We start from the raw sequence: 25400 nt of genomic DNA, 5'->3' as shown, positions 1-25400 counted from the left end.
GCCATTAGGATCAATACCTGGGGGGGGGGGCATGAATCTGTGATATTTTCTACAGAATGTCATTACTTACTCAGATATAATTAGAAAAGTCGATCCAAAGGATAATAAATAGTTGAAAGCAAGACAGAATGCCTGAGAGCCTTACTGCAATATATTATATTATGCTATTTTTATTTAAAGATGATTCTTTTGGGCTTTTCTGCCTTTAATGTATAGGACAGCTAGGTGAGAAAGGGGGAAGACATGCAGGAAATTGTCACAGGTCAGATTCAAACCCTGGACCTCTGCATCGAGGAATGAACCTCTATGTTTACGTGCGCCTGCTCTACCCACTGAGCCATCTTGGACACTTCAATTATGTTTTTATATTTTTATTGTAATCTATGTTTCCCTTTACATAAAGATATTTCCAGCATAAATTGATTCAGAAAAAGGTAGAAATAGGTGCATACAAAGTGTTTAATGCTCAGACCCCCCACATCATAAGTCGCCACACAATTCTGGAAACAAAACCTTGGCCTTTGGATTGCCAAGCCAGTTATGATTAGGCCAAATCTTGGTGCCATCTAACTTACATCTACCAACTGGAAGCTAAAATGAACATACACTGGCTATTAACAAGCTGGACAAGCCAATCGCCGTTTTGCATTGCATTCAGTTTATTTAAATAGGTCCGGGCTAAGCCCAGAGCCTCCTCAAGTCCTAGAAACACCCCTGCTAAGAATGTTTAAAGAGGAAACTGGAATTACTGCTCTAAAAGCAGAGATATAATTAAAGCTAAACTGAGCCTATTTTCATGGGTAACATTTCTTTAAGCTTTTCATTCTTACCGAGACTTAGATAAAGATCAACACCACTTATTGCTGTCAATGACTGTATCTGGCCCGTAAATCGGAAGCTACAGCATCTGATTATCTTAGTTTAGCATAAAGACTGGAAACAGGGGGAAGGGTTTATCTGGCTCTGTCCAAAGGTAATACAATCTGTTAAACCAGCATCTTTCAGGTCACTAATTAAAATGTTATATATCTTGTTTGTTTAATCCATACAAAAACGTGTAAACATGACACTTTGTGGTTTGACGGGGGCTTCTTGGCAAGGCACATATGCTTGGCAACCAGTACAAGCTCCAGGAAGTTAGGCTTAATATATACCATAGGCTGTAATATATAGCCTACATCTTACATGCACACGACCCTGACTGTTAAACCACCAAGTTTTTTCACACTTATGACATTTTGTTCCCCAAAGGTGGGAACATATAGCCATATTTTGGCCATATAGTGTATGCTACATCATTTAATTTTTAAGGACAAAATTCACTACACCGGAATTTAAAATTTCTACTCGCGCCTTCGCCATAAGGGGACTCGCTCTGCATGCGCGAGACATTTAACTTCATAAAGCTGTACCTTTAAGAGGAGGGGGCGTGTCATATCTGGGGCTGTCCCCTTTATTTGAATATACAGTAGTTCAGCAAGGCTGGAGTCGGATTGCATCGGATGTTTTTCGAGCACAGCGGTCTGCGGGACGTGGTGTCTGCTGGCGTCGGTAATGCTCATCATCCAGGCCTATATTTAACATTTGAATGATATCACTCAGCTAAGAAGGCGTTTTCTCCGCCGCATGCACATGCACACCGAGGAGACTGCGCTGCTCGGAACCGCCAGTATGGACTTACACATATTGGACCACAGGCTACGGGTCACCAGCATATGCAAGAATGGTCTGGTGAATTTCACACACCCCCTGATTAAACTGATATTTCTTCGGAACAGGACACGGTAAGGAGACTCATCATTTGGGGGGCAGATTGTGTCACTCCGGAGTGAATCACCTTAGAAATCCAGTACGAATATATGAAATAACTCCACAGCTCCTATTCATTCACTGGGTGGCCGAGCCATTACTGGGTTATTTGCCTGTGCTGCATGCCCTGCTCTGCCTCCATGTGTGATATACTGCAATGCATAGCTGTTGGGAATAACAGCAGTTTATGACAGAGACTTAGCGTTTGGAAAACTGCACATTAGCCAAAATAAATATTTTTTTATGAACTTATCCTTACAATGGAGATATGATTGCATTATAATCTAGGTTACATTTGAACAAAAGCTGCAGCAGTTTAGTTAACAGGGAATTCTCATATATGAACGTGCATTTACTTTGTAGTCCTGTAAAATGAATGCATGAATGCTTTGCAATGCATGGTGCTTCTACTGAACATAAGACCAGCATTGATCAAACATGTTAAAGCCTGCACTGTATTTATGTGGGACCTTGTTTCTCCAACACAAACTCGACCTTTTACCTCCTTTACCCAAAACCAACATCCAGGTTGCAAGTTGTCCGGATCTCATGTTGGCATTAGTACCAGTTTTCAGTTAATCCCTGGATATCCTCCCTTTGTTATGTAATTGTTTATTGCTCTGGCTGCCCCACATATGCATGGCTAGAAAAAGAGCTTAACATCTGTCTTTGAGCTGCCCATGATATAGGACAGGCAGTGGCTCTGCTCTCAAGTCAAGTTACAAAGAAGTTGTAAGCAAATGTCAGGGAAGATTTTCCTCCTCTGATGGCATTTGTGCTCAGTGACGTCTGAAGTCTAGATAACACAATGTCCTTCAGGATTTGCTTATCCTAAGCATCATATGAATATTAGCAACCCCACGGCCCTTTAATAATCGGTTTACTGGGTAACAGGATGATCCTGGAAAACATTTGCTGATCATGTCTTGTCAACTATAGAGAAATGAGATTCATATCTTGTCCTGTCAAACGCTTCACATCTGTTCACGCCTAGCTGCGTCCCTCAGCACTCATTTGTCTCAGAGTATTGGGCAATACAGTATATTTTGACATGTTCATACTAGACACACTTACATGAGGACTTCTACCACCTTATAAACTGCTATACTACATAAATAACTAGTCAGTGTGAATAATACAAGGTTGTATAATTGTGCCAGTATTTCTAAGGTAAAGGCCAACTCATTCCTAATGAATAATTGTAAATGATCAGGAACTGATCCCCAGATTTACAGTCTGCTTAGTTTTATTCCAAAAGTGCAAGCCTATTTTTCCATCTGAATAGGCTCTGTGATGCTTTCAGTGTCGGGGGAAAAAAAGGAGGCTGGGCACAGAATGAACCAGAAAAGCATGCAGGCTGCACTTCCTTGGATTAGCAGTCTTGCCTGTTTTTCTGTGTTGTTCAGACCTAGGTGTGGTATGTTTACTGCTTTTGGTTTTCATCATGAATTATGGTAATGGACCATGTATGTTTTTCACAATGAAAGAATATTCTCCACCCAGCCTTTTATGATTGCACTTGTATGACTGGATATGAATCGCACTGAATGACCTCACACTAAGCTTCACAGCTGTGACTGTGAAACTCATGTTTGATAAAAATAAAACTCAAAATATCAGATCATTTTGCTTGTTAGAATTTACAGTAAGATGTGCAAATAGCCTAGCTAGCAGGAACACATGTGTAACCCCTGGTATGAAGTGGTCAGTATTTTCAGAATAAAAGTTGACTAACAAACAGCATGTGGTCACTGTAGGCTAGTTTGACGACGTTCTACTTCCTGGATTGTTCAGGTGCCGCTGGAAATTTTTAGGCCGGATGTCCCACACCTTCCACTTTGTCTGTGTTGGCATTCTAAACTCCAGGTGGATTTATGAGGACTATAGTTAACTGCTCCTCAGATCTGCTGGAAAATCCAGACAGCTAGCTAGACTATCTGTCCAATCTGAGTTTTCTGTTGCACGACTAAAACAACTTTTGAACGTACAGGCTATTTTGCAGAGGCACCGTCATTGTGTCTGGGGCTTAGCGCCACCTAAGACGATTTTGATTGGTTTAAAGAAATGCCAATTAACCAGAGTTTTTCTCCCATCTCGGAATGCTGTGTGGACTAGCCAGACCCTCCACCACAGTGCTGCGGAGGAAGGTCTTGCAATGCCAGGCTATGGTCACTGTAATACCCAGGCCATAACCAATGTAAAGACAAAGAATCTTTGAAGAGGTATTTCTGAGAGGTGTGAATCTTCACCGATCTCCCAATTCGATTCGATTACGATTATCATGTCAGCGATTCAGTTTGATTCTATATTTGATGCATCAAATTTTTTCTATTTAAAGCCATGTAGGATATTTAATTCATAGCTTTTCAAGCTTCAAAAACAAGACATTCTGCAGTGCTCTAATACTAAATAAATTGGATACATAAAACTACAGCACTGAGCACATGGCACTTCCTGAATGTGCAAAACATAACAGAATATGTAAACAGAAATGTTGTTAGGCCTACATTAAATTGTAAACAGAAATAATCGATTATGAGCCTGCCGATTATCGGTGCAGCATCGTCCATGTCCACGATTCGATGCATCGATTATTTGATTAATTTCCACACCTCTAGTATTTCTTTCAAAAAGTGTGAGCCTACATTTTCATTTGAACAGGCTCTGTGATGTTTTCAGTGTCAAGAGGGAAAAAGAGGGCTGGGCTTGGACTTAACTAGAAAAATGCAGGCTGCACTTCCTTGGAGCAGGCCTGTCTGTTTTTCAGTGTGTTGTTGTGCATGCTTTAGAGATATGTCGTACTGTGGTGTGGATGTGTTTTTCCTCTTTGTTTTTTCTATAGCGCGGTAGCCCCCACCACCCTTGTCAAACTATAGACGATGCCGATTGGGGAGTGGTGGTGAAGTTTGAGTTCATAGCAACTCAAAACAATGGAGCAAAAACAAGCTTGATTGCCTCAGTCGGTTTTAGCCATCTCCCTTTTTCTGCCCCCTGCTATTCATTAGAGCACAGCTCCCTGAGAATGTGCGCAAAGTTTTGCAAAGCAGTCCTGAGCAGAATTTTAAGAAGGTAATTGCATATAAGAGCCAGGCTTATCCCAAATTGTAAGAAGATAGATTTTCCTTCAACACCATCCAACACAACTGAGGCACCTGTGGTGCAGAGGATGAAAGAAGTCAAAGACTTGTCTAGAAGTATCAGCAACACTGTTAGCTGTGAAGGTGAGCAACATTTAGTTACTGACTACATGTCATCAAAGGGTTAAGGTGTGAGAACCGTCAAATCCCCTCAAAAGCGAGGGACATATTGTAACAGTCGAAATTGTGAAATGTACCTTTAAGACTTACTGTGTTGCCTACATACGAGAGAAGCAACGTCATTACAGCGCCCCATATTTCTACAGTTAGTTGGGCAACGCACCTGTTGCAAACGGATGCATGTTGCTGAGCTCCGGTTTACTTTGCCTCTCAACTCCAGTGTGACGTGTTGTTATGTGTGGCCTCTGCTTTGTTCATGTATGATGAAATGGTAGCCACACAACCGGGCTTGATAAGGTCGATGTGTATGTTAGAAAAACACAAGGAGCATTTTGAAAATTCCAGTACCAGTGCGGCTGTGAGTTTTGCCACACTCTCCAAGCTACCGCAACCAAGAAGCACATGCCAATTTAGGTCAAGTCTTTGGTTTGGTGTTAGTTTCGGACTATAAATAAGGCTAGATAAGTGCTGTAGTGGTATGGGTTAAGGCGAGAGAATGAGAGTGGGAATTTGTGTACATGTGTCTATCTTCATGCACCTTTGCAAAAAGGGTATGCATCAGCCATGTATTATAAACTCTTATTAAACACCAAAGTATGTGAATCAATCCTTCCATTAAGGGGGGGTGGGAAATGTGGACCAGGCTTGCACGCTGTTAGTTTGTAGTCTTTTATGTCCTTAGTTGTTGTTTGGAGTTTATGGGTGTGGTAACTATCAAAGGCCAGCATCAGCCAGATATATCAGGCTTACTGTACTGTGGGTGCAGCCCTGCAGGCTCCACACAGTCCTGCTTTCTTTTCTTCGGCGGCTCACTAACGAGAGCATGGGTTGGAACAATGCCTCAGCTGAGCCAGAAACCCGGTGGGGAGTTTTCCACTTGTCTGCTTCAGTGATCTGTCAAGGTTGGGGCTCTCGCTCCCCTCGTTTACACAAGCCCCCTCTCTAACATGCAGGGATTTCAATTAAAAAAAACTACAAAAAAGAAAAAAAACGTCTCCATTGTTCTGAAAAGAGAGGAGGCCGTGAGAACGCTACAGATTGGTTTGTTTTAAGCTGCATAGGTTAGCAGACAGCTTGGTCGTACACTGACGATGGGGCTCCGATGGCTTGCGGCGCACTCTTCATACTTCAACAACATCAGTTTGCTCCGCTCTTATCATGTTTCCTCAGCTGGAGCATCAGTTGCAGAAACCCCGCCACCACCTTCCCACAGTGCCGCTACCGCCCGTCACTTTGTGCAGCTGGATCAAAGTCCAGACTCCCGCGTGCTAGGTTTTCATCTTCCCCACTCGGCCGCTCCCTCGCTACCTGTTGCTTCCTCGTCCCTTTTGGTTATTTTCCTGTCTCCTCCTCTTCATGTTCCTTCATGTTTCATTCGAAGGAACTTGTTTTCAGACTCACTGACAGCAGTGATAATGCACAGGCTGTGTGTCACTGTTAAGGAGTGCTGTACAAACTTGCTTGATTAATCGATTAATCATTGAGTCTGTGAAATGTTCGCACAGCCAAAATTCACCAACAGTCCAAAACTGAAATTGCTGAAATTTACTAATTCATGCAACTCTGATTAATCCACTAATCATTGTGATGGAAAAGGGCTGGTTGGTGGTAGTTTGTATTTTTCTCAATGATTACAGACTATTTTGGAGACATGGGGGATGATGAGGACAGTGTTTTTTTGTTTTTATATTTATATATATATATATATATATATATATATATATATATATATATATATATATATATATATAAAAAATATGTATGTACATATGTATATGTGATGTGTATCAGAAGGTGGTTCATGATTAAGCTGCTAGTATGCTTCTTCAGAAGTGCTTGTTGGATGTTTTGAATAGATTTTAAAACACCCGCCCACGCACACACCTTCCCACATCAGAACTGAGCTGTGTTCGACAATTTCTGTAACTTTTTCGAAACCCACGATCCGGCATTCACCCCCACGTCACGCCATGATTGGCCCGGTCGGTGCAGGTAAGAAAGGAGCCAGGGTTTAAACCTTTCTCTCTAGCTCTTTTTTTTATTTTTTTATTTTTATTTTTTTGACAGCCGAGTGCAACACTATCAGTTGTCTTCCAAGAGAGACTGTCTGTCTGAAAATGTGCACCGTTTGCACATATTTAAATGATATCGCCATCAACCTATTTAAATGATATTGCATCTCCCTTCTCTCTATGACAATCTGCTTTTATACTCTGCTTTTGAATGTTCGGTACAACTGTAAACACATTTGATTTCCAACACGTCATCCAAATTAGTTTTGTTTGAGTATAACCTGACCCTTACATACAGTACTGTTTCCTTTGGGCTCTGTTTGCCCTTTACTTGTCTGTTTTTTCTCTTACGTGTTGATGTGGAGGCAAGGGTAGATGTAAGGTTAAGGACAGAAAGCTTTGTTGTGGGGAGACGTTAGGTGTGTTGATGGACCTACATATTTGTCAAACCTCTATGCATTTATTCTACAAGTGATACAAGTGATCTACTTGCATACATATCTTATTGTTATTGAGCAGATTCATTCTTTTGGAAGGAAATGGAAGTCATTTCCCCAACAAGAGATAACAAGTTTTCTCTTCATAAGTATTCCAGGGATGTACCGATTGTAGGTAATAGCAATCTTCTTTCGACAGTGACAGTAGAGGATTGAATAGTAATTGTAAAAACAATTGTAGGCAAACTGATTTTCCTCTTTGCTTGTGGGTATTCCGTAATGGAGCTTAGGTCAAGCATCATATCAGTTTTATCTGTTCTACACCAACAGGAAACCAAACAAGCACTCACAGATGGATTTCCTTTTAGGTTGCTTGACAACACACGTGGCTGAGCTTTGGCTGCCTTAACAGGTGTAATATAAGAGCCTTTGCTGTCTTCTCCAAAGACACACCACATGTGATACAGCTCCACACTTGATCAGTCTCACTGGCAGCATAGATGCTTGGCACACACTACCTGCAGGAAACTGCGAGCTGGGGAAGATGAAAGGTCAACAGGAAAGGAGGGGGGTATTGTAACACAATGGGCTGGCGGAACTCACTAGCACAGCTGGTAGTTAGTGTTACAGTGTTCTCTCTCTGTCTCTCTCTTTGTCTCTCTGTGGGGCAATTGTCCCATCTCATGGCAGGGATTACTTTTTGCTGAGTCAGGAGTATTGCAGTCTCACTCAGGCTTCTACTGTAATAGCCTCAGCTGACTGATAAGCAAAGGAAGTGTACCTCCAGTGAGGCGTTTTAGGAAAAACAGGAATATGTAGCACTTCCTTTTTTAGGGTTTCAAAGAAAACAAAGAGAGGTTATCTGTGTAGAAATTGCTTATATTTTGTCTCTACCAAAAAAGAATGTAATGTACGATAACAAGGCTTCTCAAAAGGTCAAACTATTCCTTAAAAATTCACCTAATTTGCTTCTCTAGAGTTGCAAAATGGGATGAGCCATTAGTTGTGGAAAGTAAAGTTTTCCTACAATGATATTCTCAGTGTTTCTCATCATCTCCTGGATAATTTAATAATACTAAATTTACTAAATTATTATGTTTCTGAAAAGAGCTCTAAATACTACACCCATTCTATGCAGAAGAATTTGTCAGCGGTGCAAATCAGAGCTGGATCCCAATTGGCGCCATAGTTGCCAAATTCATGTAAAATTCACCCCGATTGTAAGCCCACCTAAATTGCTAATCATTTCATCAAGTTTCTTTTGCTTCAGCTTTTCGTTCCAAGACAAAGCATGATTTTAAGTGATTGAATGTTTTTAACCATAGTGCTCCTTAGAAGTTGTAGTTGACTTTTCTCCTCGTGTTTTTATGTACACAGGCTTGTATGTTTGAGTTTTAATAAAAAACAAAAACAAAAAAAAAACATAATTTCTAATGCAGTTGCTTGTACTCATGATTCAACCAGGAGTATTTTCCAAGTCTTGGAAGTGCTCCAGTCACCTAACATTGTCTGTGAGGAAAATAAACTGGACTTGTTCTTCAAGAACCCTGGGCGGCTAGAATAACTCCTCCTCCTAAATCTATTGCATTAATATATAGTTAGGAGTCTAGTATGGAATCCTAACAGTGGTAGGAAATCTTCCCCAGAAAGTGAAAAACCCTTGAAGCCCTTAAGAGTTTGAGTTGAGTGTTTTGAAAGCCTGGACTGGCCAGTGTATATCTCCCATCCAAAAATTGGATTTGAAGTATAATGGCCTTAAAAGCTGATGTTATCCAAGAAAATTTGTGTTTTACTGTCCAGTTTTCCCTCAACCCGTACCAAATCCCATGGGCCTATTTACTTTTTCCCCACAAAGACAACAGCCAAAGATCAAGCCCTGTGGCCAGGCCAAGCAACAGCCTTTGAAAGCAATTGCTTTCGGCCCCAAGCCTGATGAAGATGCAAATGTCCAACTGGAGAGTGAATGTAGGCTATAGTACATATGTAATCAAGGAATGTAAAGGTGCAGATCCCAAATGACAACACCTGATACCAGCTGTCTTTTCTTTGTACCTTTTTAACCCTGTATCAGGTTGTAAAACTGCACCGTCTTTTCAAATATTTAACCAAAGTGGCTCTTTTTTTTTTTTTTAAACAAAGTAGAAGAAGGTAGCAAAAGTAACTTTTCGAAAATTGCGGATTGGTGGATGACTCAAAGCCTGCAAAATGCAGACCTGAGTGGTGCTGCTGCAAAAAAACCAACTAGATTTTAATAGCAGATGCATATAAACATCCTGTACATTTTGAAGCTCGCTTATCATCCTATTTAGAGCGGCAGTGCCCGGTCTTTCCTTGAATGCAGCAGTTGGTAACTGAAGCAGTGCCCCAGTTTGATGTGTTACCCACCATTTGCTGTAGACAAAGGAGCGATGCTGGCATAATAATGAGCTCAGGTCTTGTGTTTATTGAGTGAAAGCCAGTCCTGAAACCAGTGTCGATTTCGGGGAACCCTATTTACTTGTAATTCATGGTAACTTCCTTTTTTTTTTTTTTTTTTTTTTTTTTTTTTTTTCTACTATTTGCCTCTGTTCATCTGTACTTCCTCTCCTATTTCAGATGTAAGTTTTTCAGTCTGACGGAGACACCAGAGAACTACACAGTCGTCCTTGACGAGGAAGGGTTCAAAGGTAAAACACCCTTGTGCATATACACCTTTCATCGGGCAGGGGTTTGTCCTGCTACACTCTGAGCACTTTAGTCCCACTTGTACACCATAAAGTGATACCATAAATTATACACTATATACTAATCTTTGTAGTAGGGGTGGGAATCACCAGAGGCCTCACGATACGATATCATCACGATACTTATGTCACGATACAATATTATTGCGATTTTAAACATATTGCAATATTCTGCGATATATTGCAATTTATTACCTTTTTTCCAACTTCAAATTTTTCCCAGTTTCAAATGATGTCCCCAAAGGACAATTTTGTCAACATTTGTTTTATCTAAAAAGATAAATTTCTCTGTTTGTCACTTCAATTGTATTGCTGCAAAATGGGGATTGTCAAGCAGACAGACTGACCAATACATATATCATAAAAGATCGATACTTGGCGTCTGTGTATCGATACAGTATTGCCACAAAAAATATGGCGATACTTTGCTGTATCGATATTTTCCCCCACCCCTACTTTGTAGTGTAGTGTTTGGCAGATATAATACAATAAATGATTGTACTGTACCTTGGTTTAACATTTTGTAATGATAGAAAATGTTGCAAGACATGCACTGATGAACGTCAACCAAACAAGTTTTAGGGAATCTACCGCCAATATCAAATTTGGAAACTTGAAGTGGAACTCCAAAAAATTTACACTTTAGATGTGCAATAGGCCTATGTAATTTTCATGTCTCTCAATCAAAACGTTGTTGTGTAGCAGAAGATCTTCCAGCTGCCCGGAATTATCTACCCCTTCACTTTTTGGTAGTCTTTTTGGTGCCTAACCCACCGTTTGTTGGGTAAATTTAACTGTAAAGATAGGTTAACACGAAGGGGGGAGAAATTCGGCACGAACACCGGTAACTTTAACGGAGACGTAATGTTACCGATAGCCGCTATTCTGACGGTGCCTAGGGTCTGATATGGTGTGTTTCCCGACAGTTCATTAACATCCGGCGCTGGAGTTAAGTGCTGGGCGGGTTTGGATTGCTGTAACTTAATGAAATGCTGGCTGGGGGCAAATGTTAACTATATGTCCGGGGGCTGTTGTCAGCTCTCACCCGACTGAAGTCTCTTAGCGCCGGGGGTAGTGAGGCAGACAGACCATGGGGTGCTAGCTGGCTAAATTAGCATTAGATTAATTGTCTACCTATACAGCTAACGTTACTTGTGAACATATTCGTGGGTTAGCCCAGTGCTGTTAACCGTGGTCAAAACAATCCTACTAAAAAATAACTTTATGAGCGTGTGGAACAATGTTGTAACCATATAATGTTACCCACCAAGCATTAGCATTAGCTACTTGTCAACCATCAGTCACATTGTAGTAACGTTAAACTGGATCAATAAGGTCTATGCTGTATTACTGTGTTGCAAAGTGGCATGTAATTAATGACAAAACAATGCCGTGTGGCAGAAAAAAAGCAGTATTACGGTTATAACTCTTTCTGTGACATTGTATGATTTACAATTGCTCTCGAAGGTATCATCTGGGTTCCCGTGTTTTGATGGAAGTTAGAGTAACTAGAGGGGTCAAAGGTTATATGGCGCCACTGACAGGCGACTAAAAGAAACGTCCCTTGTCAGAAATAAAATAACCAATTTCTCTGGGTTTGAAAATTGTTGGAAACATTTGGGATAGTGTAAGTACACAACTCTGCAAAATGTATAACATAGGTATAGTTGTTTTTAGACATATTGATGAAGAAATGTTACATATTGTACCTTTTTAAGTTCAATTTACTATATAAATAACCTTTAAAACCTGGTTAGCTAGTAACTAAGTAAGTATGTAGTCTTGAATTGGGCCACAGCATATGACTTTGTTGTTAAACCAAACTAATGTTACTCCCTTCCTTGTTCCCTGAACAGACCTCACGAGGTAGGAGGGGCTGTATACAATAATATAACGTAGGAAATATAGCTGTAGAAGAGTCAATATCCATGCAAAAAATAAGTTGCCTCTCTTATCCCTTTGGTATAAAGCATCACAGACAGAGAAGGTTGGTCATGTGAGTGCAATGTGAATGTGTTTCTTGGAAGCAAAAGCCAGCACACAACACCACAACTGTTTGCTGGAGATGGTCTTTAGTGGGCTCAATAAGATTAAATCCTGACTTTTTTTGTGTTCATTAATGCGCCATTTATTTCAGTTTCTGAGAGTTGGTCAGAGAATTTAAGCAATGTTTGACTTTTTAAGACTTTTTCTTAGTCAATTGTAATGGATATATGCCTTTTTTATTTTTAAAATTGTCTTATACACTGAACGATTGTTAGACAAAGAAGAGAATGGATAGATTCATAAATTATTAAAGTATTTAATAACTTACCTTTTTAGAATCTTCCCTTCAGTCCGGCTACACTCTTGGGACAGAGTCCACAGTAAAACTTAGTGTGGACACATTGTAGTCCCGTCCACTCCTCATCCAGCCATCTTTGTCTAGTCCTTTTACATATATGTAGTTGTTAAAGGCAAATTTTGCCTCCGGGTGCTCTGTTTCTCTCTCTGTCTCCTTTGCTCTCCTTCTAACTGAGTGCCTATTTTAAGAGGTAAAATCTGGTGTAGCGAAGCCACAAGAGGCCGTCTGTGACAAAATATGCCAACCAGAACAGGGGCTCTTTGAAAGGGCGTAAAGAAAAAGCAGTATTCACTGCAGGAGGTAGATGCCATTTGGTAATGCTTTTAGTTAGCTGAATGAATGGTAATAAAAAGCATAACCAAAAATGTTTGTGCCTCCTCTGAATGTTTCTGAGATTTTAAACATGCAAAAGAAAGTTTTCTCTCCTACTAAGCGTTCAGGAATTCTTCCCCCCGTTGTAGTTGAGCGGTGTATGAAGAGCTGGGAAGCTATTAATGTATTCTTCATTTTTTTTTTTTTAAGTGACACTCTTAAAAGATTGGGGTGCCCATTTCACTCAGTCATCACCCCAGTATCTCTTTCTTTCAGCGTCTTGTTCACTTCCTGGATAGACACCTGTTTCCCAGGTAGCTGCCAGCTTCCACTCGAGTCTTATTTTGGGACGAAAGAGTGAAATATCCTGGTTTGACACTTTGGCTTACAGACTCAGGTTGTTACAGCTGCGTCTGAGGGATCTCCCTGTTTGACCTTTGACCCGTTTAAAAAAAATAAAATAAAAAATAACACACACATAAGTTTTACTTGTGTTACTGTGCGATATAAATAGCAGGGGCATTTGATGGTGAAGGCAAAGGCAGATGCAGACGGTGGGGGAGAGGAAGTGCGTGTATGTTATACTGAGCAGCAATCAAGAGAAAGTTGTTACTTACAGCTGCCTAATAGTTTACACCTTCACAAAGTTGTCATGTGGTTAAACCCTTCATCAAAAGGGTTCTTTTACTTTTAAAGTCACTATTGTGGTCGCTGTAGAAATGTTGGCTGCATGACAGTTGGTTGTATACAGTACATCTGTCACTTCCCTGATGGTTTGTATTAGCTTGTGAAAGCTGTTCCTCTTCACCGTTACAGTTTGGCTCTTCAAGCTTTGTTTCAAGACTTTTTCCACTGAGATATGACTGAATCATTTTGTGTGTGTTTTGTTTTATTTTATTCTAGCGTAGATTACACTTTATTACTGACTTCTTTAGAGCTCTGTTGTCCTGTTTGACTTTAAATACTCCCATGTAATGTAATGCTGGCACTAGGAGTGTTTACAGTTCTGATTTCAAAGATTTCAGTAGTCAAAGTTGGTGGAGCAAAGGCTAAGATATCCTGACTTTTTTTGGTCCCTTACTGTGGGTCAAGTTCCAAAAACACTGCATCCTACATTTCCCATAAAGCAAGCCAAGTAGCATATTTCATCAGACCTTCCTTGCCTGGTAAATGACTGCATCTTTCAAACTCCATGCCGCCAGTTAAAATGCATGTGTTCTGTCAAATATTTGACATCTTAAGCCGAACACAAAATGTGACTTTTGTCTGACTATACCCTGTTAGAAAACTGGGTGGAGTGCCCCTTTAAAACAGCATCAGCGGCATCTAAATGACTATTTTAATGTGTAGTTAGGACGTGCTGAACATTGAAATATACAGTAGTCATTGAAATGCTGTTGAAACCGAAACTTAGAAAAGAAAGATCTTTGACTGGCAAATCCCTGTTATTTGGGCATGTTCACTTAAAAATATTAGTGTAAAGTCATGGATATTGTGCCTATGCCCACTGACCCACCTTTCTCTTCTTGACCCCACTCAGAGCTCCAGCCCTCAGAGCATCTCAAGGTAGAAAGCTCCATCTGGCTGCCGCTCAACGTGGTCTCCAATGGCAACTCCTCCAGCAGCTCACAGGCTGTTGGCGTGACCAAGATCGCCAAGTCGGTCATCGCCCCTCTGGCCCAGCAGCACGTCTCTGTCTTCATGCTCTCCACTTATCAAACCGACTTTATCCTGGTGAGTCCCGTCTACTTTGGTCTTTTTACCTTCTTTCTATTCCACTCCAGTCTAAACAGAGCTCACAAGTATCTTTTTAAAATGAAAGAAACACAGTGAGCTGTTCCCTGTTGTATTATTTAGAGACATCTGGAGTAATTTTTCCAACTCTCTAAATGTATAAAAACTCCAGACCTGTAATTGCACAGTGAAGCCTTTGACCTACTGAGCTCTGCCAGACAAAAAAACAAAAAAAAGCCACACTGGCAGCATTTTGTCCAATCACCAATTTTGTAGTTAAGGAATTAATTCCAGACAGAGCTGAGGGCACTAAAAGTTAGTTGATATATTACATGCAAAAGTGTTTAGTGAGCGAAAATAGATAACACCTTGACAGACGTTTGTGTCAGCAAGTATATTAATGGCCCACTTGCTGGTTGAGCTCAAATATTCTCTTAAAATGAGCCGGCGTTGCCTCAAAAATGCATACTGACCTTGTATGGCAAATAAACTCATTGTAGACTATGTGATATGTATGCTCCACGTGTGTGTTGTGTAGGTGAGAGAGAAAGACCTGTCTGTGGTCATCCAGACTCTGGAGGAGGAGTTCAATATCTACAAGGAGGTGGGAGGAGAGTCTGTCCCTATGCATTGTCAGGAGGTTTCCAACGGCCTCCAGAAGAACGGAAAAGAAGGTATCGGTCACTGTCCTGTTTAGTATGAATTCCCTTATCTCTCAGGTATTGATCGAGCGTGTGTCAGAGGATGAAATTTAGATCCTCTAGCACCACCTTCAGGTTCTTTGTGACTTTTGAAGACTTTCTCATCAAATAGGAAGTGATCTATAGTCACAGGTCACAACCCAGATGTGAGTCATGCATTATTGCTGTTCCTGTATGATTTGTACAGAGTACAAATCATATGTAGAACCAGCGCTTTAGAAGACCAGTTTAAAAAAACTTGAGAAACTTTCCTGTGGTCGCTCCGGCACTTCTAAAGTCTAAATAACATTTCTGTAACTCTTCACAGCTCAAATTTGAATGTAAGGCAGTCACATTAACCGGGACAGCACACGCAAAGTCTAAACATAAATATGCTGTGTATAATTTTTTTTATATAGAGTATTGCACAACAGCCGCTGGCTTCTTAAGACACCAGTGTGATTATTTTCACGATCACACTAGAAAATAAATAATAAATAATAAATAAATGCTGTTTAATGAATCACTTAATGAATAACATAGGCCAATTTAAAGTTATAAGTGAAATCGGTTAACCATGTGTTCCCCACCCCCCATTTTAGTAATCGCCCACGAGGAAAAAAACTACTTTATTGAAACCGATTGATACATACAGAGTAGTAGTACAGAAACAAGAGAGCTTTTATGTAGTTATTTTATGTTCAAGCCATGCTTTTTCTGACAATAATCAAACCATGTGTGCCATTATGAAGAGTGAAATGAAATGTGTATTTATAGCTAGAGGAACCTGCTAGGACACCTGTTGTGCTTAACAAAGCCATGTTTGACTTACACAAACATTGCTGTATTTGAGATCACATAAAGAAACAATGCAAACAGGCTGCGTCCGCACCAAATTTTAAACATACAGCAACATTTCAAACTGCATTGAATCACTGTTTCCCTTACAGGAAGTTATTTTTACGTCACCATGAAGTTACAGAACATGCTGTACGAAGAAAGCAGAACATGCTGAAAACTATCTCCACCCTTTCACAATCTTTCAAATCTTTGCATCCCTAAGATGCCGGCTTAATGTCAACATCAAAGACCAAAACATGTTTTTTTTTAACTCGATCCATATGTCAGAATAATTTTGGAAACTTTTTACCCACTGGCAATGCTGTTTTGTTTTGCATAATGCAAATGTAAACAAATACAGGAAATCCAGCCCCTAGTAAACTGTTTGAGTTAAAATGCCTGAAAAAGACTGGATTGTTACATTTTACGTTTATAAAAATGTCTCAAAAGACCTTTCTATGAATTGTTTTGATTTTATCAAATAGAAAAATGTAAGAGTATAAGAAAGCAATATCTTCGGTGCATCTGTTGGTTATGCTTTTTTCTGAAAAACACTTCTAGTTCAGCTTTTCTTACAAACTAACACTGTCCTTGCTCTTGCAGCCATCCAGCCCACAGTTCACCCGGTGCTGATCCCCCAGAACCAGTTCTGTGTCATGTCTCTGGACCCGGACACACTGCCGTCCATCGCCACCACGCTCATTGACGTGCTCTTTTATTCCAACTGGTGAGGAACTTGCTCACACCACTGCAGTACCTCTCTGAAACACAAGGTGGCAGCACATGATGCAAGCTAGACATCAGACTCACTGGCTTTTTACAATAAACATGGCAGGTAGCCACACAGGTCATACAGGTTCAACGTAGAGAGTTAGGGTTAATTATTGATTATTGGGATTATTGTGCAGGGAAAGTTACATACAAGGCTAATATTTGTCTTTCTTTTGTTGAATTTTCTTTTGTTCTTGCTTTCTTTTTGTAGTTTTACAATCAAAAGTAGTTTTCTTTTGATTAAAAAAAATCTATTTGCAAGCCCTGTGACCGAGAAACACTAAAAGGAAGTTCACCTTGATTACCAAAATTGCTACATTTAAAATATAATAAAATGGAAATGGAACATTAAATAAACGTTCTGCCGTCTTTGGCAGATCATAATATAAATCCAAATTGTATAATCCAAAGAATTATTCAATAGAATTATTTTATCATTGTGTTTTACCCCTTTTGAATAACTGTTATCTCTCTCTCTGTGTATTGTGTTACTTCCATTATTATTATTATTATTATTATTATTATTATTATTATTATTATTATTATTATTATTATTATCATTTATTATCTCTAATGTCACCAAATGTCTCTTTTCCTCTGTAGTCCTAAAGAGGATGCACAGTCGTCTCCCAACCAGGACTTGGACTGTATCAAGTTCTTCTCCTTCTCCCTCATTGATGGCTACATCTCACTGGTGATGGACACTGAGGCTCAGAGACAGTAAGGAGTGCTAATACCTTACACTGGCCAAGTCCACCTTTTGACATCTTAAGAATGCACATTAAAACGCTGGAATGGCACAAATGTTGTTGCAGCACCAACACATTTTTTATATTAGAGGGTATTCCCCTGTCTATCTCTGGAATGCTCTTGTGTATGTTTGCACTTGGTTGCTTGATAGAAATCAGTGCTTGATCTTTGTGCTCTAGGTTTCCTGCTGATCTTCTCTTCACCAGCTCCTCCGGGGAGCTGTGGAGAATGGTCCGTATAGGGGGACAACCGCTGGGCTTTGGTGAGGCCACTTTCTTTTAAATACCTAAAATTGTAGTAATTTACTCTACAGTTCAGAGCACGTCAGTCATAGGGTAAAGTCCCATCTGCTTTTGGAACAGCCTTGGCAGAGGCGCGGGAAGTCCTTTTCGGCTGGGGGGGGGGGTTTCACGTAGAATCTAAAGATACTATGTTACACAGGCTCTGTATTCTGCAGACCACTCACTCGCCCCTCCCCTCCATGAAGTACAGCTGAGCTGACGGTGTACAAACTATATCCCAATATAGGGCCTACTGCACCTCGGCTTTTTCCCTGTCATGATGTTGTTTCTGCTTCTCTGTATAGCCAGCCACCTCTCCTCCTTCTTCTATTTCAGGTAATACTGATGTTGAAGCAGCTACTACAGCCCCAAACATGTCAGAAATGTTGGCACATTTTGAGGCATCCGCTTGTAGATTCTTGATCTTTTTCTCCCGTAATTTCTCGGGCACCTCCCTTGTGCTTTGGTGGTCGTTTGTCCATTTTAACGTGGATGCTAAACTTCCAGCATAAGCATAACTACCGGTATTACAGCTCGTGTATCAGGGCCGGGAGTGGGGAAGGGGTTCCTGGATTTGATTGGGTCAGGCCAGTGCCAATAAAGAAAATTAACCAATGTTATTATACAACATTATATCAGCGATTCGGCCCAAAAGTTCGTCGGCCAACCGGGAAAATGCCTGTTATGCCAGATGGCCAGTCCAGCCCTGTTTCGGAGCCAGCAGTAGACACTAGTAAACAGAGGCACAAGTGGATCAGCTTTTCCACCTCGGTGAAGAGCCCTCTTGTTTGTAGATGTAGAGCTGATACAAAGCGAGCAAGTTCTTTGACTGAGTGGAATGCTTGTTGTTTTAAAATTATCCCTCTCTTCATCCCACACACCCCAAACATGACATACAAAATGTCGTGGAACAGAAACAACAACCACAGATATTTATTGTCATCGCAGTTTAAAAGCTTCGCCACCAGGTGGGGGCTGCAGCACCCCCAGCACCCCCACTTCCCACGCCTATGAGACTTGGTGTCTGACTAGTGGCATAAATCCAATCAGAAATGGTCCAACTCCAACCAAATATGCAAATTAAAAAAAAAATATATATATATATAAGCAAAGTCTGTTCTCAGTGATTTGCACTGCCGTCATCTTCAGGTGACACATAGATACTGAGTATACAGTACCGTCGTCTTTAAAAACTTTGATATAAAAATAAAATATGGGATTAAAATGAGCAGACAAGCTGTTTAACATGTGACTGGAATACTCAGTGGTTCTGAAATAATAAACCTAAAATATTGTTTTAGGAGTCTTCATTTTATCAAGATGTTGTTGCAGGTGTATTTATTTTCATTGTTGTTGACACAGATGTGATTTTTAAAGTGTTCATATTATGCTCATTTTCAGGTTCATAATTGTATTTAGAGGTTATATCAGAATAGATTTACATGGTTTCATTTTCAAAAAAAACTCTTTTGTTGTACTACACATTGCTGCAGCTGCTCTTTTCACCCTGTGTGTTGAACTCTCTGTTTTAGCTACAGAGTGAGACATCTCACTTCTCTTCCATCTTTGTTGGGACTCACACATGCGCAGTAGCTAGGTAAGGACTACTAGCCAGTCAGAAGCAGAGTATGAGGGAGTGCCACGCTAGCAGCTAGGCGAGCATTGTAACGTGTTACAAAGTGACGCACGTTCGTCACAGAAGTAAAGGCTGGACCACAATAGAGCTGTTTGGACCAGTTTGTGAATAGTGTTTTCTGTTGGAGATGGTAAGTCCCTTTGGCGTGGATTTTAGGCTTTTTCACTTTGTAAGCCTACCACATGCACAAAAAAGATATATAACACAATAAAGGAAAGGGAAAAAGCCAAAAAGCATAATATGAGCACTTTAAATAAATGTCTTTTTTGTATTATTTGTATTTATTTTGTGATAACTTATTTATTATTTTGTCAGTTGAGGTGTTAACTTTGTAAGGGATTGGGTAGTTCTTTGCTAAAATATGTGAATGGCTCCACCAGTAGTGTTTTATTGTCTTGTGTTTTTTTATTACATGTACAGTATTTTACTTACAGTCCATAGAACATAGAGAACAGACTTAATACAAAATGTATGTATATATATATATATATATGTATATGTGTATATATATATGTGTATATATATGTGATATATGTATATATATATATATATATATATATGTGTGTGTGTGTATATATATATATATATATATATATATATATATATATATATATATGTGTGTGTATATATATATATATATATATATATATATATATGTATATGTGTGTGTATATATATATATATATATATATATATGTATATGTGTGTGTGTGTATATATATATATATATATATATATATGTGTGTATATATGTATATATATGTGTATATGTGTGTGTTATGGCATGCCGTTTAGGAAATTATTATATATATATATGTAAAGTTTGAATATATTGAATGAAAGTCTGAATATTTTGAATGAACTTTGAATATACTGAATGAACATTGAATATATTGAATGTATGTCTGAATATATTGAATGGAAGTCTGAATATATTGAATGAATGTCTGAATATATTGAATGAAAGTCTGAATATATTGAATGGAAGTCTGAATATATTGAATGAATTTCTGAATATATTGAATGGAAGTCTGAATATATTGAATGGAAGTCTGAATATATTGAATGAATTTCTGAATATATTGAATGGAAGTCTGAATATATTGAATGGAAGTCTGAATATATTGAATGAATTTCTGAATATATTGAATGGAAGTCTGAATATATTGAATGAATTTCTGAATATATTGAATGGAAGTCTGAATATATTGAATGAATGTCTGAATATATTGAATGAATTTCTGAATATATTGAATGAAAGTTGAAATGGAATCTGACGTCATTGTCTGCCACCATCTTGTGTTTTCGTTGTGATTAATCCTAACCGAAGTGTGACACTATGAGCAAATCAGCAAGAAATCTAGTGTCAGCAATTTTGAGCAATGAAGAGATTATTAACACACTGGCGAATGCATGTACGGGCCAAAACACTGGTAACGATAACTGTATCCAGTACCGTTCTACCAATGAAAAAGTTTATTCACTTTTTCATCATGGAAGACTAAATGAAAGGAACCTCTTTGGTCAGGCAGGTCCCTTTCATCAGGCTCACTCAACACGCCTTTCATTCAATATATTCAGACTTTCATTCAATATATTCAGACTTTCATTCAATATATTCAGACTTTCATTCAATATATTCAGACATTCATTCAATATATTCAGATTTTCATTCAATATATTCAGACATTCATTCAATATATTCAGACTTTCATTCAATATATTCAGACTTTCATTCAATATATTCAGATTTTCATTCAATATATTCAGACTTTCATTCAATATATTCAGACTTTCATTCAATATATTCAGACATTCATTCAATATATTCAGACATTCATTCAATATATTCAGACATTCATTCAATATATTCAGACTTTCATTCAATATATTCAAGGTTCATTCAATATATTCAAGGTCCATTCAATATATCCAGACTTTCATCCAATATATTCAGACTCTTATCCTCAATATATCCAAGGTTCATCCAATATAATTCAGTCTTATCCAATATATCCAGACTTTCATCCAATATATTCAGACGTTCATTCAATATATTCAGATTCTCATCCAACATATCCAAGGTTCATCCAATATATTCAGATCCTTTCATCCAATATATCCAGAATAAGATCCATCCAATATATCCAAACTTCACATATATATAACTATCCCTTAACAGCACCATAGTGTATACATCCATCCACACACACGACATGTGCATATCCATCCACACACACACACATACAACACACATCCCATGAGACATACACCCCCATACCCCACCGAGCACCACACACACCCAGACACCCACACACACCAGAGACAGACAGACATGAGAGACAGCATGGAGAGAGACAGAGACAGAGAGACAGCAAGACAGAGACACACACACGAGAGAGAGACACACGCACAGAGACAGAGACACACAGAGAGAGACAGACAGCACAAGAGACAGACACAGAGACACAGACAGAGACATGGAGAGACACAGACACGAGAGAGACAGAAGAGACACAGAGAGACAGACCAGACACAGAGACATACAGACCCCCCCCCAGCATACACACACACACATGTGTATATATGTATATATATGCAGACACATAGAGACATATAGTATAAGTGTGGAGAGAGACAGACAGAGAGACATGTATGGAGACAGGGTATGTATGTGAGAGAGAGAGACAGAGAGAGGAGACAGACACGAGAGAGACAAGACACAGACAGGAGAGACAGAGAGAGAGAGCAGGCACAGAGCAGACACACACACACACACACACACACAGGCATGAGGAGAGAGAGAGAGACCAGACACATGGCATGTATGGATGGAGGCAGAAAAGAGACAGCAGAGAGAGACAGAGGAGAGCAGGTGGCAGGAGAGAGACAGGAGAGAGGAGAAGGAGGAGAGTATAGTGAGAGAGGAGTATGAAGTGAGAGAATGGATAGATGGAATGAGGAGCACACGGAAAGACAGGAAATGGAGGAAGGAATGGAGGAAAGAAATGGAGGAATAGTGAGAGCCTGAAAGGAGAGCCTGGAAGGACGAGTTCAATGGAGGCAAGGAAGAAGGACCACAAGAAATGAGTGGAGGGAGGATGGAAGGGATGGAGGAGTATGGACAGAATGGAAGGGAGAGAAGGAAAGGACACAAGGAGATGGAAGGTGGAGAATGATCTTTACTTGATTCCAGGGGAAATGAGAGGAAGGAAAGGGCGAGGGAAAGGAGCATGGACACAAGGAGAGGAGTGGAGAAGGAGGAAGATTAAATAAGGAAGGAGTCTCTTTACTTTTGCCTAAAACATTCTTTTTTAGTCTATCTTGCTTAACAATTCAGCACTCTTTCCTTATGAGTGGAATGAGTGAATGGATAGGAATAGGAAAGGAGGAAATGTGGACAGGTAGTGGTGGGGAGGTGGAAGGGGCAGTGGACATATGGTGGTAATAGGTAAGGTTCTTCAATGAAGGGGTAATAGGTACTAGGTAGGAGAATGGAAAACTAAAAACACGGGGCTAATCCTCTTTTACCACACAGACATATAAAAAAAAAAAAATAAATTTATAAAATAGACAATTTAGTCAAAAACTCCTGCCACCCATATTACCAAGAAATGTTTATCTGGGTTATTTGTTTGCCGTTACCCAGAAACTTATCGCAAAAATATCTGTCACCAAGTAAATCAGCAAAGCTAAATTTAAGTAATTAACCATCTTTATGTTGGAGAAGACTCTTATCTCCTCAGAATGTTTTGTGGTTTCTGTTGATCGTTTTCACATTCTTGTGTCTTTGACATAGTAGACTTATCTAAGCCCTAAATATATTGCTACGCCGCTTTCTAGTCACCTTAATTTGTGGGTTAGTTTGAAGGGTTTCGAGAAACAAGTTAGGTTAAAAATAGAAGTATAAAACCCTTAGACTGCGAGTGTGCACCGGGGATGAACCAAGTAATTCATATTACTGCATTGATAGAAATCCTGTTTATTCTGCTCCCCCTCCTCTTTGCATTACAATGTGAAGTATTGATACAACTTTCTAGTCTGAGAAAGTTGGGCTGTTTAATAAGCCTAGTCACCAAATACTGACCAAAGGTGAACAAAATGAAGGATTTCCACATGGTATTTAATGTTTCTTTTTACATTACACAGAATGCTTTGAGTGTGTAACTCGCTTTCATAGCTATATTATGCAATCTAGCACGTCATTGAGTCTTAATCATTGAAGGCCGTTACACTTAATCATTGTCATGATATTCTGTCATCAACGGAACCTTGTAAACCTGAGTGGGATTGATGTTAACCACAGACCAGCCTAATGATGGCTAATTCCATTGATAAAAAATAAACTAGCTGTGACATCACAGTGTCTTCCGCTTGCACACTTCTTGTAAATTGTGCAATCAGGGGAAATTACCTCTGCAAGGTGGGTTAGAAAACTTCTAGCTATACTATATATGAGCTCCTTTTAATATGTAGCAATAGTTCAAATCTATTCAATGTCTTGGGAAACTATAGTGAAAATGTGTTGTATGATTAAAGTTATGTGGTATGAACAGTCAAACACTACAATAACTTTGAAATACAACTTTTAGATTTGAAAAGCTGGGGTTTTGCAGGCTATACCTCCACGTGGAGTGCCACAAGGCTCAATTCTGGGTCTATTACTTTCTTGAATTTTTATTGTTATGTAGACAACACCCAACTCTACATTTATCTGTTGTTCCTCTCCGATTTTCAGCTCATTGTTTTGTTTTGTTTTTGGCCACAACTTTACTGTTTTTGTTCACTCTCACAGCTAACTTTGTTCCAGCCCCAACAGGCAGCTGTATTCATGGTAAAAGATCTGATAAACCTACTGGATACAACCTGACCAACATCCAGCTAAAGTTAGCAACTACCTGGTAATAGTAGTTAAGCATTTAACAGCTAAAGAATCTGATATTTTTCTCAGGAGTTGGTGGAGACCACATCAGAGGCTAAAAAGGAGTTTCGATTTAGGGGTTCCATGTCTTCTGAATGTGTAAATAGGCAACTGTTTGTTAACACGTTCACCATAACAACTTTATTATAATATGTTGTGTTTACAGCTTATTCCGCTCCCCCCAAGGAGGAGAAAATTTAACTGCCACTACTTTCCTCTTATTATTTTCTAGGTCCCTGAGGAGGACATAGTGAGTGTGACAGGCATGCTCCAGCATCAGAGGAAAGAACCAGCCGCCAGTTGATTTCTGAAGTCCCATCTGAGCTGGATGATCCTGGCTCAATGTGCCGCCTCTCACTCCAGTGGCCAAGGGTGGCAGGCCAGTAGGAAAAGAAGCTAACCCTGTGCCTAGACTAGCACTGCATCGCCAGCAGTATTAACTACTACAAACTTGCTATGAACATCAGAAGCGCTTCTCTATGGTGTGCATACACAGTTGGTCTGTGAGGCCTCCTGTCTTACCTATCTAAGGCAGGATGCACTGAGTCCCAGGGGGCCGACAAGCTCACATATGCACATCAAAATGCACAGTCACTCCTTCACATACAAACACAAACACTTGCACATTCACAAGCACAAAGAAAACTGAGAATTTCTATTTTCTGACAACAGGGCTCACTCGTTTTGGTTTGTGAAGAATGAGCTGTTAGTTCTTGTGTATTTAAACTATTTCAGATGTTGTCAAGCAGGACCGTAGGCTAGGTCAGTATTTCTTTTTTTAAGAGGTCAGCATTTCTTAACCGTAGTATTAGCCAAGGTCAATAACACTATGTCTTATTTTTTATTTGCACAATAAACTTTTAATTAACCTACTATGACTTAGATTATTTTTT

General features: G+C 39.5%; 1 protein-coding gene across 3 annotated transcripts; it reads left to right on the top strand.

Annotated features, from left to right (window-relative positions):
• The first annotated feature begins 1473 nt into the window (after positions 1-1473).
• Positions 1474-25379, top strand: castor1 (cytosolic arginine sensor for mTORC1 subunit 1). 3 transcript variants are annotated; one of them, XM_039804153.1, is made up of 8 exons: positions 1474-1784; positions 10111-10181; positions 14435-14628; positions 15167-15302; positions 16752-16875; positions 17523-17639; positions 17849-17931; positions 18287-19245. In XM_039804153.1, exons 1-8 carry the CDS (start codon positions 1627-1629, stop codon positions 18460-18462), a joined length of 1059 nt encoding a protein of 352 aa, XP_039660087.1. In that variant the 5' UTR covers positions 1474-1626; the 3' UTR covers positions 18463-19245. The 3 variants fall into 3 exon arrangements, with proteins under 3 accessions (XP_039660087.1, XP_039660089.1, XP_039660088.1); XM_039804155.1 differs by lacking the exon at positions 18287-19245 and adding an exon at positions 24740-25379 and having other exon boundaries at positions 1475-1784; XM_039804154.1 differs by lacking the exon at positions 18287-19245 and having other exon boundaries at positions 1475-1784; positions 17849-18020.
• The last annotated feature ends 21 nt before the right edge of the window (positions 25380-25400 follow it).

Source organism: Perca fluviatilis, chromosome 6 (assembly GCF_010015445.1).
Source record: "Perca fluviatilis chromosome 6, GENO_Pfluv_1.0, whole genome shotgun sequence".
NCBI classification, from domain to species: domain Eukaryota; kingdom Metazoa; phylum Chordata; class Actinopteri; order Perciformes; family Percidae; genus Perca; species Perca fluviatilis.
This window is presented reverse-complemented; position numbering and strand designations above follow the sequence as displayed.